The sequence below is a fragment of the Tiliqua scincoides genome, chromosome 5 (assembly GCF_035046505.1).
Source record: "Tiliqua scincoides isolate rTilSci1 chromosome 5, rTilSci1.hap2, whole genome shotgun sequence".
Classification (NCBI taxonomy): Eukaryota; Metazoa; Chordata; class Lepidosauria; order Squamata; family Scincidae; genus Tiliqua; species Tiliqua scincoides.
Genome location: NC_089825.1, coordinates 100,722,376 through 100,742,004, shown reverse-complemented (window position 1 = coordinate 100,742,004; position 19,629 = coordinate 100,722,376). Strand labels below are relative to the sequence as shown.

Sequence of the window (19,629 nt, the reverse complement as noted above, 5' to 3'; positions counted from 1 at the left end):
ATTAATGCTTTTATAAACCATCCTCAAAACCACATAAACCAAAGGCAAAGGAGTTAATCATTAGTTAATCCTCTAATGCAGTGGTTCTCACACATTTAGCACCGGGACCCATTTTTTAAAATGAGAATCTGTCAGGACCCACCAGAAGTGATGTCATGACCAGATGTGACATCATCAAGCAGGAAAATTTTTCACAATCCTAGGCTACAATCCTACCCACACTTACTCAGGAGTAAGTCCCATTTACTACTATTGTTAAAAGCATATACGAAGTAGCTTGTTAAAAGTTCAGGTCTGAAACATTTCCCCAAATGCAGTCATATCCCATAGTAGTATCAAGTCTGATATATCAAAAATAAAATATTGAAATGAATGGGGACCCACTTGAAATTGATTCGCGACCCAACTACTGGGTCCCGACCCACAGTTTGAGAAACACTGTTCTAGTGCTTTATTAGAAACATAGGTCTTTGTGAAATTATGTTACCAGGAATAGATTTTATCTGAAAAAGACGTGGGGAAAAAGCCATTCTATTATAAATATCTGAAATTGTGGTATACAGTTGTGGGTGGCCATTATGGTCCATTAGGGGAAAAAAAAAACAAACCACAATCCAACATAAGATAACAGTCAATTTAGGATGAACAAACAAAAGCAACACACAACAGTCATCTTTCAAGTCTGAAAGGAGATGGCAAGCAAAAGGGCAGAGGAGGGGGAATGTGTTGTAAGGGGCCACAACAGAGTGTAGTTTGAAGAAGAAAAAAAAAAAACACAAATGGGGAGGGGAAAGGGGAGTAGAGGAGGATGGATTGAGCCAAGGAAGGGGACAGGTACAGTGGCCCAACTAATCCAAACCCCCTTCCTGGACTGATCTGCCTTCAGAGGTCAACACGGACTTGCTCCAGCTATAGAACTGGCACAGGTCGAAGTCAACACGCTGTAGCTGCTGGGGTTACCCTAGGGCAGCCATTTTCAACCACTGTGCCGTGGCGCACTGGTGTGTCGCAAATGGTCCCCAGGTGTGCCACGGGAATTTGGGAAAGGGTCATTTATTAATAGGGCCATTGGGAGATGTGAGCCCATCTTTGAGAGCACAGTGTGCCTTGTAAATTGTCAAAAAACCGATAGTGTGCCCTGACCATTTTAGTGGCTTGCCAGTGTGCTGTGAGATATGAAAGGTTGAAAATCACTGCCCTCGGGCAAGGGAATGAACAGTTCACTGAAGGATATAGCAGAATAGCACATTAATGCTGCTCCAGCACTGTGTGGGAGTTAGTTAGGGTTGGGCTGATTGTCTCCTCATCTTAGTCTTAACTGAAAACTCACATCCAATCTCCCCACTAGCTTCAGAACCATTAACTGCCTATACTGTCAAGTCCCAAATACTCCTTATCCCAACATTCCCCTTTCCAAAAAACCTCTCCACCCGCCTCTTACCTGAACATTCTATCCTACATGAACTTTTCTTCTTTGAATCCAGGTATGGAGAGATGGTTCTGGGATGAAGAGGAATGGCTGCTCTGCCTCTGCTAAACAGAAGAGAACCATCATTAAAACGGTGCCCCAGCCCAGTGAACAGGAGGGATGTCACGAGCCCAAGCTTGTTTGCAGTCACTGCCTTCCTGTAAGATGACATTGAACGAAGGAGATCAATATTTTCTACTGACTTATTTTATGAAGGTTTGCTCTTTATAACAAAAATGATGGGTATTACCCTTTGCTATACTATGCTGGTTTTTTGCTAGCATCTCACCAATCCTATATAAATGAGAAACATTATTTTCCTCAACTCAGAACAAATCAGCTTACCAAGAACTGAAACTACATCTGTCACTTCCATAGGAGGAAGGTTATGTATCATTTCTACTTCCTACTTCCTCTGTTTGAGAAGACTAATCAGAAACAGTTTGTTCTCAAACCAAAGTGGAGATCTTCGTGTTCTTCTGTTGCTCCTGACAAAATTCTCCTGCGTTTGTTCTTGAAATAAGGCAAGCATTTTTTTTTTTTTTTCTGTATCCAATCTATTTGTAAACAATCCCATGAATTCCTGGGGAACAACTGCACAATATCACTCGGCCTCTTGGGTATGAGAGCTTCATATTGCAATGACTGCTCATGGGACTCACTTCCTGGTGTATTTTGCTTTGCAAGAATGAAATATCAGAACTTCACAGTTCATTTCATTTTTAGAGGCTCTTCATATTTTAAAATGAGGGTTCTGTTGTGACCCCTGCAGTCCAAGGGGTCTTGCAAGTCCCATTACTTACCGTGGTGCAAAAATGCAGTTCACAGCCCAGTCCTATTGTTGGGCAGTGCCAGCTCTGTGGTTGTGTTGTAAAAGTGCTACAAAGCATTTTTCAATATTGCATGAGTAAGCAGCACTGGTGGGAAGGCCTGTGTGATTCCATGGGTGCTGCATCCTACCCAACATCCTGTTTAGTGCTGGGAGGCAGAGAGGTGAAATGAGGTTGGTAGGAGGGCAGTACCAGGGTCTAGGAGAGGGCGCAAAGGGGGTAATTTGTATCCAGGCCCAGGGTCAGAAAGGGGGCCCAGGAGCCAAAGGAGGGGGCCCAGAAATTTCCTGGGATCTGACATTTTCCTATCTCACCAAGATTCACTGCCCACGTGGGATGCTGGGGACATTACCATGGCACATGGCAGTGACTACTGTCACAAGCCATACACACCAAACCCAGGAATGCATCCATGATGCTCCTTAACACAGTGTCAAATCTGGGAGGAAACTGGCCTGACACAGTAGCTCTTTGACTTGTGGATCTCATAACCATGAAGGAATGTATAGAAGCTCAGGGATCCAGCTGTAGGGCTACAGCTGCTGCAGAAGTTCATTTTGGTCCATTCTAATGTGAGTCTAAATATGATGATGCTAATTTTCTGCAATTGATTTTCTATATTTCAAAGATTTTAGAGAGACTTGGGAGTGAGTTTGTTTTCCATATTACTTTATTTAGCTGCCAGTGCTGCATGGTTGGGTAGACCTGGGCTCTACACCAAGAAGCCTAGTAGACTTGGGTTACAAAGACTATTGTAGCTGTCAGCACCCTCCCCCTGCCCTATTTTACCCCCTATCCTACCTGCACCCATTGCCCCCCTCCCCCTTTGAGAAGGGGCCCAAAAGAAACTTTGTACCCCTCAATAAAATTCCTCTCATAGACCCTGAGCAGTACAAAGGTGGGGAAGGGTGTTTTGGGTTGGGGGAGGAAGTGTGGGCTACACAGTGTTAAGGGCTACATGGGGTAAGGGAACAAATGTTCTCACCTGCTCAAATTCAGTGCTGGATACAGTGTGGCCCCAGTGGCCATGCTGAGCCAGAGTTGGATATGATTGGACTGTAATTTGTTGTGGACTTGGTACCACTTATTCTGTGATATATATGTGTAAATGAGAGATGTTTGGGATACTTATAGGTTGAAAATAATATGTGGAATAGGGCTAGAATTTATAAGCACAGTTGTGTATCACCTCAAGATAATCTGTTTCATACATCATAGTGTTGCTTTCAATATTATTCAGAAGGAACCATGCTTTTACACACACACACACACACAATATTATTTAAAAAAGGTAAAGTGAAGCGAAAACCTATGAAATTATCTTTATAATTGCAGCTGCACTTTCAATATCAAGATGGAATTTGAGTGGAACAACTTATGAATGAGTCCATGTTGGTCACTTCTAGAAATGTTCTTAAACAGTGCTTCGCCAGATGAGGTATCCTGACAATTGGAAGTGTGGCATTTTCTGTCTCTGTAGTTTTTCCTTTGTTTTCCACAAGTATGCTATAATTTTTATTACAAATTTTTGGCGGATTCAAATTATGTAACAACATTACAGGTGAATGCACCAGCCTTTAAAGTAAGGTCAAGGGGGATTCAATATGTTGAGGAATCCAACAGGGTAGTTAACTAATATGTGTTTATCACTGTATTGACTGAACTGTCAATTGACAGCTCACTTGGACAGTTTTACTACCTTCTACCTAAAACTCAATCTGTCCCACAGTGTAGTTGATCCATAAGCAACAGCTATGCCAAATTTAAACTACCTTAGCAGGAAAGACAAGATCGGCTGATAACACAGGTCTGCAAAAAAAAAAAAAATTTGGACAGCTGTTTTGGTTTTGTTGACTGATTCTTATGTTTTTTGGTGCGCTGAATCCAAAAATGATAGCAGTTTTGTGCTGGGACGTCAGGTTTTCGAACAAACGGGTGGTCATCGTTTTAAAAAATCTCTTAACGCAAATATTTTATTTACATGAAAAATATTAACTCATTTGCACAGGTGACAACAAAATTAACACCACACTCAAGTAGATTGCTTGTGAAATCGTCTTTTTTTAAACTCTAAACTTCTTTTTGAGCTTTTCCTCTTGTAGGTGGCTTCCGGAAGATCCCTATACAACATCCAGCAGTAGTCAGCCATCATCATTACATTCCATTTCCCTTGATACCTTCTTTCCATTTCTTTTATATCTTGATGGAAACGTTTTCCCTGCTCTTCACTCACTGCTCCCAAATTTTCAGGAAAATAGTCAAGGTGTGAGTTGAGAAAATGGACTTTTAAGCTCATGGAGCAACCAAGCTTGTGGAATGCTTTCAACATTGTTTCCACCATTTCCTTGTAATTTGGGTCCTTTTGGTTTCCCAAAAAGTTGTTTATGACCACAGTAAAGGCAACCCACGCTTCTTTTTGAGTTGGAGTCATTGAACTGAAGAAGTCTTTGTTGGATATGAGTTTTCTAATATCCGGGCCAACAAAAAACCCCTCTTTCAGTTTTGCCTCAGTTAAACCTGGAAACTTGGATCCCAAGTACTTGAAGCATTTTGGATCCCAAGTACTTGAAGCATTTGCTATCTTTGGGAAGTGCCTTAACAAATTGCTTCATTAATCCTAATTTTATATGGAGTGGTGGTAATAAAACCTTCTCAGGGGGTACCAATGTATCTCTGAGAACATTCTTTTCACCAACAACTAGACTTCTTGGTGGCCAATTTTTTTGCTTCCAGTGATTTTGTCGGTCTCTACTGTCCCATAAACATAGAAAACAAAGGTATTTGGTGTACCCAGCCTGTTGTCCCAGCAGCATACACAATACTTTTAAATCCCTACATACCAACCAGTTTTGGTTTTGATAACCCACTTTCTTGAGTACCAACTCCAAGTTCTCATAAGTCTCCTTCAAGTACACCGAATGAGCAACAGGAATGGACGCATAACGGCCACCATTGTGAAGTAAAACTGCTTTTAAGCTTCTTTTGGAAGAGTCACTGAAAAGCCTCCATTCAGAAGAATCATACTGAATGTGGAACTGAGCCATCAACCCCTCTAAATCAGAGCAAAACACCAAATTGCACTCATGAAAAAAGTAAGACAGAAAGTCTTTTTCCCGAAGTCTGTACCATGCAAAAGATGTACCTTCCATCAACAAATTTTTGCTTTTAAGTATAGAACATGTATTTTCATGTTTTTGGGAGCACTGGCAGTGAAAATAAATTTGTTTTTCCATGTTCAGTTTTTTTCCCCCAAGTATGATGAATTTGAAATTTAGCGATTTCCAGCTACCTGTTTGACCAAGGCACATTTCGATTGTGAAAAAACCTGACATCCCAGGAAAAAACGGTGGTCATTTTCGAATTCAGCGCACCAAAAAACATAAGAATCAGATAAAATTATGAAAACAGCTTTTTGGTTGCAGACCTGTGTAATCAGTAAGTCAGGACTTTCAGTTTTGCGCGCACACACACACAGAATTTAGAAAACAAAATGACATTGTAGAAACAGCAGTGAAATGAAATATGACTGTAAGCAGATATATATTTTTATGCACAAGCTCTCTCTCTCTCTCTCTCTCTCTCTCTCTCTCTCTCTCTCTCTCTCTCTCTCTCTCTCTCTCTGGGACACACACACACACAAAGAGACAATCAGCCACACTGAATCGAACTATCAATGATTATGAAGATTGTGCAGTTTATGAATTTACACTTTTATTCACTTTACTGAAAGAAGGATAATAGGAGAAACTTCTGCCTATGCTAACACATTTCAAACACATATTATTCTTGAGCAGAAAGAATAATCCTTCATTGGAGATCTTCAAGCAGCGGCTTGTCAAGCACCTGTTGGAGATGCTTTAGGAGGATTTCCTGCTAGAGGCATGAGATTGGACTAGATGACCGTTTAGGTCCCTTCCAACTCTACGAATCTATGAATGGACAATGGCACCATATGCGTGGTTGTACCCTGCAAGCAACAGGGCACCTAAACATTAAAAATTTGTATGAGAGTTTGTGGCAGGTTCATTACCAATTATTATGCATATCTTGGTTAATGAGAGGTAAGTCATGGTTTATGTACATAGATCAATTTTGTAATGTCAAGGTGCTTTATTTTCACAGCATTATTGGCTGCCGTATTGCACAAATGTAGGCTACGTCAATCCCATTGGTATTCATAGGATCTTATCAGCTCAACTGTGTTTAGAATTGCAACCGCTATCCAAGAATAAGGATGCCTGTCCCGCTGAATTCAGTGGAACTTACTTATATACGCACAAGATTGCACTGTGATAATTATTACCCAAAAAAATGCTGTGCCTCAGCAGACAAAGGTTTCCTCCTGATTTGCCTGTTTAGAGCCTCTTTGACCTCCTTGTTCCTTAGACTGTAGATTAAGGGGTTCAACATTGGAATGACAATGGTATAGAAAATCGATACTACTTTCCCTTGGTTGGGCGAGCTCATGGCCCCAGGTTGAGCATACATAAAGAAAACTGTCCCAAAGAACAAACTGACAACCATGAGATGAGAGGTACAGGTTGAAAAGGCTTTGTGTCTCCCTTGGACAGATGGTATGCGTAAGATGGTGGCAACAATATAACAATAAGAAATTAGCACAACTGTGGCTGTGAACACACTGATAATTCCACAGAATACTAGCAACACAATTTCATTCGCAAAGGTGTTTGAACAGGAGGCCTTCATGACAACTGGGACATCACAAAAGAAGTGATTTATTACAGTAGGACCACAAAATGACAAACTGAACGTGAAACCTGTCTGGGTGCAGCAGTTGAAAAAACCGAAGAAATAAGAGATGGACAGGAGACCAAAGCACCGCTTTTTAGACATAATGATATGGTAGAGCAGTGGATTGCAGATTGCTGTGAATCTATCATAGGCCATCACTCCCACTAAGACACCCTCTGTGGTCCCAAAAAGACAAAAGAAGAACATCTGGGTTGCACAGCCATTGTAGGAAATGACCTGGTTGCCAGTTGCAAAGCTTATCATTGCTTTGGGGGTGATAACGGAAGAGTAGCAAATGTCCAAGAAAGATAAATTCTTCAGGAAGAAGTACATAGGGGTGTGAAGATGAGAGTCAGCAGTGATGATGAGGATCATACCAAAATTTCCCACCAGGGTGATGATGTAGATCACCAAGAACAGAACTAAGAGAATTACCTGTAATTCTGGCTGGTCCATAAATCCCCCCAATGTGAATTCAGTGACCACAGTGTCATTCTCCATGGTTCCTATTGAAGAAATCAAGAAAAAGGAGTCTTGTATCAAGATTCTTGCGCATGAAATCATTTTACATGAATGCTTATATAAAACCATCCTCAAAACAACATATGCCAAAATCAGTTAACCTTTGTCTTCTAATGTTTCATCAGAAACATAGTTCTTTATGAAATTATGTTACCAGGAATAGGTTTTATCTGAAAGAGAAGTGGGGGAAAGGCAATTATAGTATAAACATGTGAAACTGTGGTATAGAGTTGTTGATGGCCATTATGGTCCATTAGGAAAACATAAACCAAACCACAATTCAACATAAAATAATAGTTAATTTTGGACCAATATTAAAAAACAAACAGTGATCTTTCATGTCCTTCAGGAAGATGGTAAGTAAAAGATCGGGGGAGGGGGAATGAGTTGTAGGGGCCACAAGAGAGTGCAGTTTGAAAAACAAATCTAAATATGGAATTTACAGGCCAGTTCTATTGGGCAGATATTGTTGAGGGTCTCCCAATCTGCCACCATAAAAACCATTGAGATCTCTGAAATTTTGTGCTGCTGTAGTGCACCTTGAAGCCACTGGTGCAATTGACCAGAGACTCCATGCATTCACTAGAAGCCCCACCAGGTCCATGTCCCAGAGGGCTCAAAATCTACACACACACCAGCAAACTGCAATGGATGATGTGCTGGTGTCCCAGCCTCACTATGAATCCTTGATTTTATGATAGCTTCACAAGTGTCAATCATAGGTTAACCATTTAACAGATGACTTTTTTTTTTGAAGGAAGGAAAAGCATAGAATCAGTTAAATATTCTAAAAATGGGGTCTTAGCTGCTTTCTGGGCAAATATCTTTATAACAGGAGTCATTTGACCCAATCCTATTTGCCATTTTACCTGCAGAATATGTGTTCAGCCTATGTAAACAAGTTTATGGCTGTCACAAAAGCGACAGCACCGCTGTGTGCATCCTGGCCACAGCAAGTGGCAAGAGGCTGGGCCAACACTGCTGCCGGACACTTGCTGAAGCTGGTAAAGCAGTCCGAGGTCAACGTGGACTTGCTCTAGCTAAAGAACTGCCACAGGTTGGAGTTGACCTGTCACAGCTGCTGGGGTTACCTTAGGGCAAGGCAATAAACAGTTCCCTGCAGGATATAGCAGAAGCCACATTGGTGCTGCTCCACCACTGTGCAGGAGTTAGTAAGGATTGGGTTGATTATCGCCTCATCCCCGTCTTAATTGAAAACTCACATCCAATTTCCACCCTAGCTTCACAGCCATTAACTGCCTATACTGCCAAATCTCAGATACTCCTTATCCCAACATCCCACTTTCCAACAAACCTCCCCACCCACTTCTTACCTGAATATTCTATCCTACATGAAATTTTCTTCTTCAAATCCAGGTAAAGAGGGATGGTTCATTACTCTGGGGTGAACAGGTATGGCTGCTCTTCCTTTGCTAAGGAGAAGAGAACCATCATTGAAAAGGTGCCCCAGCCCAGTGAACGGGGGGATGTCACAAGCCCAATCTTGTTTGCAGTCACTGCCTTCTGTCAAAGATTGAAAGATGATGTTGTACTGAGGAGGTCAATATTTCTCTACTGACTTACTTGATGGTCCACCCTTTATAGCAAAAGTGACAGGTATAAACCTTTGCATATACTATGCTGATTCTATAATAGCATCCCACCAATCCAATTTAAACAACAAACATTTTCCTCAGCTCAGAAGAAAGCAGCTTACCAAGAATCAAAACTACATCTGTAGCTTCCAAAGGAGAAATGCTATTTCATTTTGTCTTTCTTTCTAGTGTATACTTTGTCTGAGAAGACTCTGATCTGAAACATTTGGTTCTAAAACCAAATTGGAGATCTTCAAGTTCTTCTGATGCTACTGACAAAATTCTCCTGCACTTGTACTTGAAATAAGGCAGAGTTTTTTTGTTTTTTTTTTCTGTATCCAATCTATTTGTAAACACTCCTGGGGGACAATAGCACAATCACACTCAGCCGCTTGAGTACCAGAGTTTCATGATGCAATGACTGCTTGTGGGACTCACTTCCTGGTGTATTTTGCTTTGCAAGAATGAAATTCATTTCATTTTTAGAGGAGCTTCATATTTTAAAATGAACATACATAAAGTGTTCTGTTGCAAACATTATAGTCCAGAAAAAGTTAGCTGCAAGTAAGACCCATTACTTTCATTGGAACAGAACTGCAGTTAACAGCCCAATTCTATTGTTGGGCAGTGCCAGCTCTGTTGCCATGTTGTGAGAATTACCATATGTAAAATACCATAAAGTGCTTTTTGACACTGCATGACTAAGCAGCACTGGTGGGAAGGCCTGTGCGATCCCATGGGTGCTGCATCCCATCTGGCAGCCAGGTTTGTGTCAGGAGGAAGAGAGGTGGGACGAGGGTAGTGGGAGGGCAATGCAAAGGTGGGGAGTGGGTGTTTTGGGGTGAGGGAGGGTGGTGAGGCTACCCAGCAGTGAAGACTACATAGGGTATGGGAACAAATGTTCCCCCTGCTCAAATCCAATGCAGGATACAGTGTGGTCCCAGTGGCCATGCTGCACCAGAGTTGGATATGATTGGACTGCAAGTTGTTCTGGACTTGGGACCAAGTGCTCTGTAATATATATGTGTAAATGAGATAAGTTTGGGTATTTATAGGTTGAAAATAATATGTGGAATAGGGCTAGAATTCATGAGCACCATTGTGTATCATCTCAATGTAATCTGCATCATACAACATAGTGTTACTTTGGATATTATTCAGAAGGACCAATGTTTTTACACACAAATGCACACACACACTTAATAGCTTTCTTTAATTTATGTGTTTGAACAGCTGAGACTACTTGTGCTACTTATTTAAAAAAGTAAAGTGTAGCAAAAACCTATGAAATTATTGTTAAAGTTACAGCTGTGCTTTCAATATCAAGATGGAATTTGAGTGGAACAAGTTATGAATGAGTCCATGCTGGTCACTTCTAGAAATGTTCTAAAACAGCGCTTTGCTAGATGAGGTATCCTAACCATTTGAAGTATAAGAATTATAGTCTGTGTAATTTTTTTCTTTCTTTTGCATAAGTATGTAACAATTTTTATTACAAAGTTTTGGTGGATTCAAATTATTATGTAACAACATTGCAGGTTCACCAGCCTTTAAAGTAAGGTCAAGGGGGATTCAATATGTTGAGGAATTCAACAGGGCAGTTAAGTGCCTAATCTGTGTTTATCACTGTATTGACTGAATGTCACATGGACTGTTTTGCCACCTTCTACATATGCCTCACAACGTAGTTCTTCTGAGTGATCCATAAGCAACAGCCATGCCAAATTTAAACTATCTTAGATCTTAGACAAGCTCTATTGATAATCGGTAAGTCAGGGCCTTCAGTTTTACACGCACAGAAATACAGAGAGAGAGAGAGGGGGGGGGAGGGAGGGAGGGAGAGAGAGGGGGGAAAGAGAGAGAATTTAAACTTTAGATAAGTATCTCATGTCAGAAACTGGATCTGGAGTTATTGATTGCCTGGATGGCAGACAAATTCTACCAATGATAATCTCTCATACAGTTGACAGGAATGACACAGTTGGAGGGAAAACAAAATGACATAGTGGAAACAGCAGTGAAATGAAATATCATGACTACAAACAGATATTTGTGGTTTCCCATCAACAAGGCTAGGGAATGTGAGTTGTATTAGCTGCAGATGGCAGGGGTGGGGAGCAACAGGGCAGCAGACCAGTGGCAGACCTCCCATTCATTCTATGGGGCAAATGTCCTGGGTGCAGAGCTTCACGTGCCTGTAGGACCTTGACAGGGTTGGAAACTTCCAATTTTCTGAAAGCACAATTTAAAGCATTGGAGAACCTCAGAGAGGCTTCTCCAATGTGTCCTGGAGTCACGCCAGGCTCTGTGAGCTCCAGGTAAGTGGTGGATGCGGATTGGCACATAGGGGGGTGGCAACAGGGGAGGTGCCATCATGGACCTTTGTTCCAGGGCATGGGGCTGAGGGGGGGGGTCCACCACCACAGCAGACTTGGGCCTCCCTTCATTCTTTGCCACTACCTCTGTCTCCTTCTAGCTAGCCTGTCAAGGATGTGAGCCACATTGACCTGCTTTCCACCTGGAAACAGTGAACACAGAATGGATTCTCCTCATCCTTACTGGTCCCTCCATGTGATTTCTTCAAACTCTGAAGTGTGGGACTTCTGGTTTTATCTACAGAGAATGCATGCTGAAGGCATCCATTCACACAGGACATTTAACTAAAACCAGAAATCCTACATTTTTACATTTGAAGAATCAACTCAAGGAGGATTTTTATTTTAAATAGTGAAGGTGGCAGTAGTGGGCCCAAGACAACACCAAGCAGCATTCAGAGTAATATCACTTCTGAAAACCGACAGACAGACAGACAGACAGACAGACAGACAGACAGACAGACAGATGTTTGGGGGCTTTTTTACACCCCATTTTTACTACATTTTTACACCCAAATCTCCTTTTCTCCCTAAACTGTTTTGCAAGCAACATTGCTTAAGAGTTCAATACTTTTGACCCACAATTCTTTGCATTGAAAGTAGCCACATATGCTAAAAGAAAGATACCCAGCCTTTTGAGTTGTCTTCTCAATGCATCTTTAACCTCCTTGTTCCTCAGACTGTAGATTAAGGGGTTCAACATTGGAATGACAATAGTGTAGAAGACTGATACCACTTTACCCTGGTTAGGAGAAGAGATGGCCCCAGGTTGACCATACATAAAGAAAATTGTCCCAAAGTACAAACTTACAGCCATGATATGGGATGTGCAGGTTGAAAAAGCTTTATGTTTTCCCTCTACAGAGGGTATGCCCAGGATTGTAGTTATAATGTAGCTGTAAGAGATTATGACAATTGTGAATGTTATGACTATGATTAACCCACAAATCATGAGGAGTACAAGTTCATTTACAAAAGTGTCTGAGCAGGAGGCCTTCATGATGGCTGGAACATCACAGAAGAACTGGTTGATCTCTGCTGGCTCACAATAGGACAAGCTAAACGTGAAGCCAGTCTGTGTGCAGCAATTGATGAAGCCAAAAAAATAAGAGGCAGTCACCAGATTATCACAGGTCTTCTTGGACATGGTTACGTGGTAAAGCAACGGACTGCAGATGGCAATGAATCGATCGTATGCCATCGCAGCCAGGACAAAACAGTCTGCAGTCCCAAAAAGAGCATAAAGGAACACTTGTGTGGCACACCCATTATAGGAAATGGCCTTATTCCCAGTTGCAAAGGTCTGCATTGCTTTGGGAGTGATGACTGAAGAATAGCAGAAATCTATGAAGGATAAATTCTTCAGGAAGAAGTACATAGGGGTGTGGAGTTGAGAGTCAGCAGTGATGAGGGAGATCATGCCAACATTGCCCACCAAAGTGATGACATATAGCAATAGAAAGAGAAAAGACAGAGCTAGCTGCAGTTCTCGTGGCCCTTGAAAAGATGAACTGTGTAGCTATAGTTTGATTTTCCATATTGCTTAATAGATGGGGGTGGGAAGCATTGAAGACGTGTGTCTGTTTTCTCCATTCTTGTTGGTCTAAAAGCATAGTAAATTATGTTCTCTAAAGAGTTTGTGATGATGCCCCTGGGTGGGCTGAGTATCCTACTAGATTCCTTCTGAGAAAATGGTTATCAGGGTTCAAACCATTTCAATCCTGAAAGAAAAAAAGAAAAGGAGGAAGAAAGTGCATGTAAGCCAAATCCTTATGCAAGATGATCTTATGGACTCCTTAAATATCAGGCAGTGAATGATGTCCTGGTTGTACAAGACCAAATACAATCCTGAAACCCACTGGGCTCGTTCTCATGTACTATGATTGCATATGGTATCCTTTATTTCTAGCATAGATCTCTCAGGATGGCAAATTTCATATACTGTACAATAACAGATCTAGGCTCTCATTAAATGTCTATTGAAAGTTAGGGTCGGCCAATCCCACATCTCTGATGAGCGGACATATAAATGATGCATATGTGCCTGTGTGTTTGTTGCATTCATGTTTGATGTGTTTAGGGTTACATCTAAAGAAAATGAATTGACTAAGAACAATTCAAGTCACAGTCAAGATAGCTGTGTATAATGCTTCGATATTAGAGTAATGTAATGTAATGCTACAAAGAAAACCGTTGCAGAAAACACAGACTGTTCTGGCACGCCACACCAGCAATATTTAGGCAATTGTGCAGGACCAACCTTTGGTCCTATGTTGTAAATAATAATACTTAGCATTTCTGAGCATGCAAACCACTTCACATGCCTTGCTGTCCTTAAAATAAGCTGATGTTACAGGAATTCAGAGGCCAGGAGGTCTTGGGCCAGCCCTGCTTCATCTATCTCTTACTCCCCCAAAAAAATCTTTTGCAGGCATGACTAGGCACTCTTAATCCTTACTTTCTTTTCCCTTTCTCTCTCTCCTCTTCTGTGCAGCTTGACCTCCGTCTGCTTTAGCAGGTAAGTTTAATCTCTCTTTACCTCCAATCTTTTCCTGATCTCCTGGCAGGACACTGGACAGGACACTGGACACTGAACCAGTGTCATAGCTAGAGCACTAAGTTTTGCAGGGAGCCTCACTGCAGTATACAAGAGTATACTTTGGAGCTGTTCCGGGTGGTGGGAGCAAAATGGAGGTGAACACCACCGTTCTGAACAATGTTCCATCCCTCTCTCTGTTTTCTCTCCTTCCTCTCTCCTGTTTTCTCTCCTTTCTCTCCCCACATTCAACAAAAGTGTTCTATCTCTTTTTGCTTTCTAGATTTCTTCCCTCTGGTTCTCAATAGGCCATCAGATTCACCCAGCAGGGCTCTTCTTATAAAAAAAGATGTGGATCATTCTTAAGCATGCATTATGTTTTCTTTTGTGTTTTTCAGGTGTTGATTCCTTGGGGATCTTTGTTTCTTTGGCTTCCAAGCGGATCACCATCAATGCTACCACTATTTTCATTTCTCATTGCATTCATCCTTTAGAGCAGTGGATTCCAAATTGTGGACCAGGACCCACTGCTGGATCGTGACCTGATTTTGGGTGGGCCTCGAAAGGTTACAGAAAGAGCAGATAACTAATTGCCTCAATCTCTGAAGCTATTCAGATACTGTAGTTGCTAATTACCTTGCAAAGAGCTCAGCTCCTGTAATTTGCAAATATGTGTAAATATAGGGAGATAAATGTTTGAGAATCTTTTTTTCTGGTCATTATTACTTAAAAATATATATCATTTCTTTCTAGGTCTCCTTTTTTAAAAGTCTGGTAAACCTAGGTGGGTCCTGATAGAGTGACATTTAAAGAAGTGGATCCTGGGGCTAAAAAGTTTGAGAACCACTGCTTTAGAGCTAACTAAAGCACCATAATATGAATCCCAAATCCAACTCCCTCCACTGCTTTCATTGTTCGGAGATCACTCAGTTCTGTTCTACCTGATTCCCTAAAATTCTCTAACTTTTACAGAGTTGTCCATGGCAAATTGTTCAACTTACCACAAGATACAGATGGGGAGGAAGAGGTTATGTGTTCTTTGATGGACTGTACAAGTGCTTTATAATACAAGATGTCTTATGTCCCTTTGAGATTATTATTCCCTATGGTGCTCAAAAGCTCACAGCCTGCCATCATGATGCATTTCATAAACATACTAATTTTATCTTATGTTTTAATTAAATGAGTTATACCCTGCCTTTCCACCATTCTAAAAGCTAATGGTCCTCTCTTTTAAGAATAATCACATTCCTATCTATGTTTATTTAAAGAAAATAGAGCATGTCCCTTTGGATAGTGTTGTCCTCAAATAGCTTCTATTTCTTCTTATACAAATGATTTTTTCCCCATTACCTATTATATTAATGACTGTGTCTCTAGGCAAGATCTCAAATTGAGAGTTAGCTAAAAGATATATATTTTACCTAAATGTTGGGCAATGCAATCCTTTTGCATATTTACTGTATTCACTGGGGCTTACTCTCAGGTAAACGTATATAGGTTTTTAAAAAAAATTCCATTAAGTACATATGGACATAAAAAGTGCTTTATACTGACTCAGACCATTGGTTCATCGAGTCCAGTTTTGTCCAGTCTGACCAATAGTTGCTCTCCTGGGTTTCAGGCAGGGATCTCTCCTGATTGGGGTGGCACTTGGGACATTCTGCATGAAAAGCAGGTGCTCTGTCATAAAGCTCTGGACCCTACCCAAAGTGCATTAACTAATTACCATGTACTTCATAGCAATTTACTTTTCTCAAAGCAGTTTATGATTTGCAAATAAAAATGTCGTTCTAATTAAAATTGAACCTATGGGGTTAATCGAGTCCCCAGACAGGTCTCTCTCTTCCTGGTCCACGCATAGAAGTCTTTGCTATCAATCTCCCAATCTCCCGCATTGGCTGCTCTCCAGTATGCACTGTGTTGTGCACATAAGGGCAGCTATGTGTGTGTAATTGCACATGCCCAAGTTGACAGGATCGGTCCCATGGGCAGCCCAATCCTATGGTTCCTGGCATCAAAAAGGCAACCACCAAATCCTGTGAGCTCTGGGACACTGCTGGAGGTCTCATCAGGGGGATGGAGCATTTGCTTTCCAACACCAGGTAGTCAGCAACCAGCGGCAATGGGTCTCCTCAGCTCTGTGCCTGCATTTGAGTGGATGCAGAGCTGAGAAGTCCCATGTCAGGCTGCCAGGGCCAGGAAGGAGGATAGGATGCAGCAGCAGAGCTTGCCACCATCTCTGCCCCCCTCCTGGGCTGGTTCCTCCCCCTGCCCCGCCCTTTCCTACCCCAGAACTCACCCCGAAAGCCCTTACTGCCACCTGGAGCTCTACCTTGCACTGGGCAGCTTCAATCTGGTACTGGGCCCAGTGACGACTGGCACTGGCTGAGTGCCAGTGCTCCCTCCTCACAGGGTGTTGTATGGCATGGTTATGACACCCAGCGCTGGCACTGGAGCTCAGTGCCAGCATTGGAGGCCCACTGGATTGTGTCCTAAAACAGTAATAAGGTAATAAATAGTAGGTCATTACTTAAACAGTTGCTTGTTCTTTAGTTTTTTTTACTTGCAAGTTTTTTTTTTTACTTTTTACTTGTTTTTTTACTTCTGTCAAATGGACAGAATTTTTTCCAGCTTGGTTAGTTTTTCTGCTTTTGCCTTCACCCCCTCTACTAGGCAAGAGAGTTGAAAACCAGTTTTCCCATGCCAGTCCAGTGGAAGACCACTGCTACTGAATGCTACCAGAGACTGGGACTAAGCAGCAGTTGTGAAAACTGACTCACTCCATTTGCTCAAGCCAGCCATTTACTCCACTGCCAATGGTCCTGTGATCAAATCTGCCTAACCAGTCAGTTTTTCCCCAGAGTACAACCCCTTGACCGATCTGACTAGAAGTTTGTTAACCCCATTCACCTTGTACAATCCCTTCACCCCATGGACTAGAAGTTTGACTGCCAGAACTTGAGAACTCTGTTTTCTAGGATGTCCACTATTGGGAATCTGTAAGCAATAATGAGGAGAGAGTACCACAAAAACCACCAATGCAACAAACCTGTTTCAAATCCTGTCATATGACACTGCTGTCAGCGACAGGTTCCAGATCACAGTCTTCTTGGATTATCCAAAGGAAGGCAAAGCTGACATGGGGAGAGATGCTCTCTAAAGTAAAAATAGGGAATCACAACACTAAACACTAAAATCCAACAATAGGGTGAGGCAGTGTCTTCATTGGCGAAGATAATTCAAATGGGGAATCTCATGTTTCAATGGGACATCCCATTGCTCACATTTGGGACAAGGACATCTCATGTTTTAGTTCAGAAACATCAGTTGTACATTTTTTTTCCCCTTGGGCAAGCCTGTTGTAAGGAAAGCCTTTGGGCACAATCCTAACCCCTTATGTCAGTGCTTTCCAGCAGTGACATAAGGGCAATGCAGCTCTGAGGTAAGGGAACAAACATTCCCTGATTTTGAGGAGGTCTCCGTGAGTGACACCCAACTGCAGGATGCAGCACACATCCCATTGGCACCTCTATGCCAGTGCTGGAAAGCACTGACATAAGGGGTTAGGACTGCACCCTTTGTGAAATTTCCAGTCAAACAATGACTGTTTTCTTCATCCTGCCCTTCCGACACATGGAACTGGTTTTCAAACATATTGTGGTTACAGCATTGTTGTTGTAGAATAGTAAACCTCCCCCCTAATCTAGGGTACAATATCCTTGGTTAGAAGAATCCAGTAGCTCTGTAAGCATTTTCCAACATGAAAGCTACTGTGGTGTTCCTCCTTCTTATGTTGCTTGGGCTATATGAGAGGGCTCCCCCTTTCTGCAGTGATTCCTCACACCAGTGATGTCCACTTTCCATGTGGGGTATTGCTGATTTTTAAGGACACAGCATAGGATGCTTCATGTACCCTGAGGCTTCTATTCTTCTTGAATGAATTGACTCTCTCACTGGGGAAGGATTTTGCTCACAGACAGTCTAAGAATAGATCCTACTTTTCTTCACAGCCATATTTCACTTGTACAGAATGTCGCCAGTGTCCAAACACAAAACTGCAATCCTGTACACTCCTATTTGAGAGAAAGTTCCATTGAATTCAATGAGGCTTAATTCTGAGTAGGTATGCAAAGGATTAAGCTGTTTGGACATTACAATCCTATGCACGTCTACTCAGAAGTAAATCCCATTGCGTTCAATGGGGTTTTCTCCCAGGATAGTGTGCATAGGATTGCAGCATGAATTATTAATTAAACCCCCCAATTTGGGCCCAATGGGCAAAGGCTTTCTTTCTCATTTGCCTGTTAAGAGCCTCTTTCACCTCCTTGTTCCTTAGACTGTAGATTAAGGGGTTCAACATTGGAATGACAATGGTATAGAAAATCGATACTACTTTCCCTTGGTTGGGCGAGCTCATGGCCCCAGGTTGAGCATACATAAAGAAAACTGTCCCAAAGAACAAACTGACAGCCATGAGATGAGAGGAACAGGTTGAAAAGGCCTTATGTCTCCCCTTGACAGATGGTATGCATAAGATGGTGGCAACAATATAACCATATGAGACTAATACTACCATGGCTGTGACCACAATGATAGATCCACATACAACGAGGAGCACAATTTCATTCACAAACGTGTTTGAGCAGGAGGCCTTCATGACAGCTGGGACATCACAAAAGAAGTGGTTGATTACAGTAGGACCACAAAATGACAAACTGAACGTGAAGCCAGTCTGTGTGGAGCAGTTGACACAGCCAAAGAAGTAAGAGATAGACAAGAGCCCAAAGCACCGCTTTTTGGACATAATGGTATGGTAGAGCAGTGGATTGCAGATTGCTGTGAATCTATCATAGGCCATCACAGCCAGAAAGAAAGCCTCCGTGGTCCCAAAAAGAGAAAAAAAGAACATTTGGGTTGCACAGTCATTGTAGGATATGACCCGGTTGCCAGTTGCAAAGCTTAGCATTGCTTTGGGGGTGATAACTGAAGAGTAGCAAATATCCAAGAAAGATAAATTCTTCAGGAAAAAGTACATAGGCGTGTGGAGTTGAGAGTCAGCAGTGATGACAAAGATCATACCAATATTTCCTACCAGGGTGATGACGTAGATCACCAAGAACATTACTACAAGGATTACCTGCAGTTCTGGCTGGTCCATAAATCCCCCCAATGTGAATTCAATGACCACAGTGTCATTCTCCATGGCTCAGCAGTGGAAAGTCAAGAAATAGAGTGTTCTGTCAAGATTTATGTGCTTGAAAGGTTTTGAGATGAATACTTATGTACACCATCTCCAAAGCAATAGGTACCAAAGGCAGGGGAGATAAACATTAGTAACTTCTCATTACATCAGAAAAAAAAAGTTGTTCACAAACTTCTATTGCCAAGAATATTTTGTACCTGAAAGAAATGTGGAAAAAATGTCTGTTAAATTATACTTATTTGAAATTACTGCATTGTATTGTAGGTGGTTGTGTTGGTCCATTAGAAAATAAAATACCACAATCCAAGGTAAGATATTTGTTAATTCAGGACAAACACACAAAAT

At 41.7% G+C, this 19,629-nt stretch overlaps 2 protein-coding genes and 1 pseudogene across 2 annotated transcripts; all 3 read right to left on the bottom strand.

Annotated features, from left to right (window-relative positions):
- Positions 1–6,597: 6,597 nt before the first annotated feature.
- LOC136652626 (olfactory receptor 5J3-like) lies at positions 6,598–7,554 on the bottom strand. Its single transcript, XM_066629555.1, has one exon. It carries the CDS (start codon positions 7,549–7,551, stop codon positions 6,598–6,600), a length of 954 nt encoding a protein of 317 aa, XP_066485652.1. The 5' UTR covers positions 7,552–7,554.
- A 4,544-nt stretch (positions 7,555–12,098) lies between these two features.
- LOC136652625 (olfactory receptor 5AR1-like) lies at positions 12,099–13,080 on the bottom strand (annotated as a pseudogene).
- A 5,247-nt stretch (positions 13,081–18,327) lies between these two features.
- On the bottom strand, positions 18,328–19,284 carry LOC136652624 (olfactory receptor 9S13-like). The gene has a single exon (XM_066629553.1). It carries the CDS (start codon positions 19,282–19,284, stop codon positions 18,328–18,330), a length of 957 nt encoding a protein of 318 aa, XP_066485650.1.
- Between the last annotated feature and the right edge of the window lie 345 nt (positions 19,285–19,629).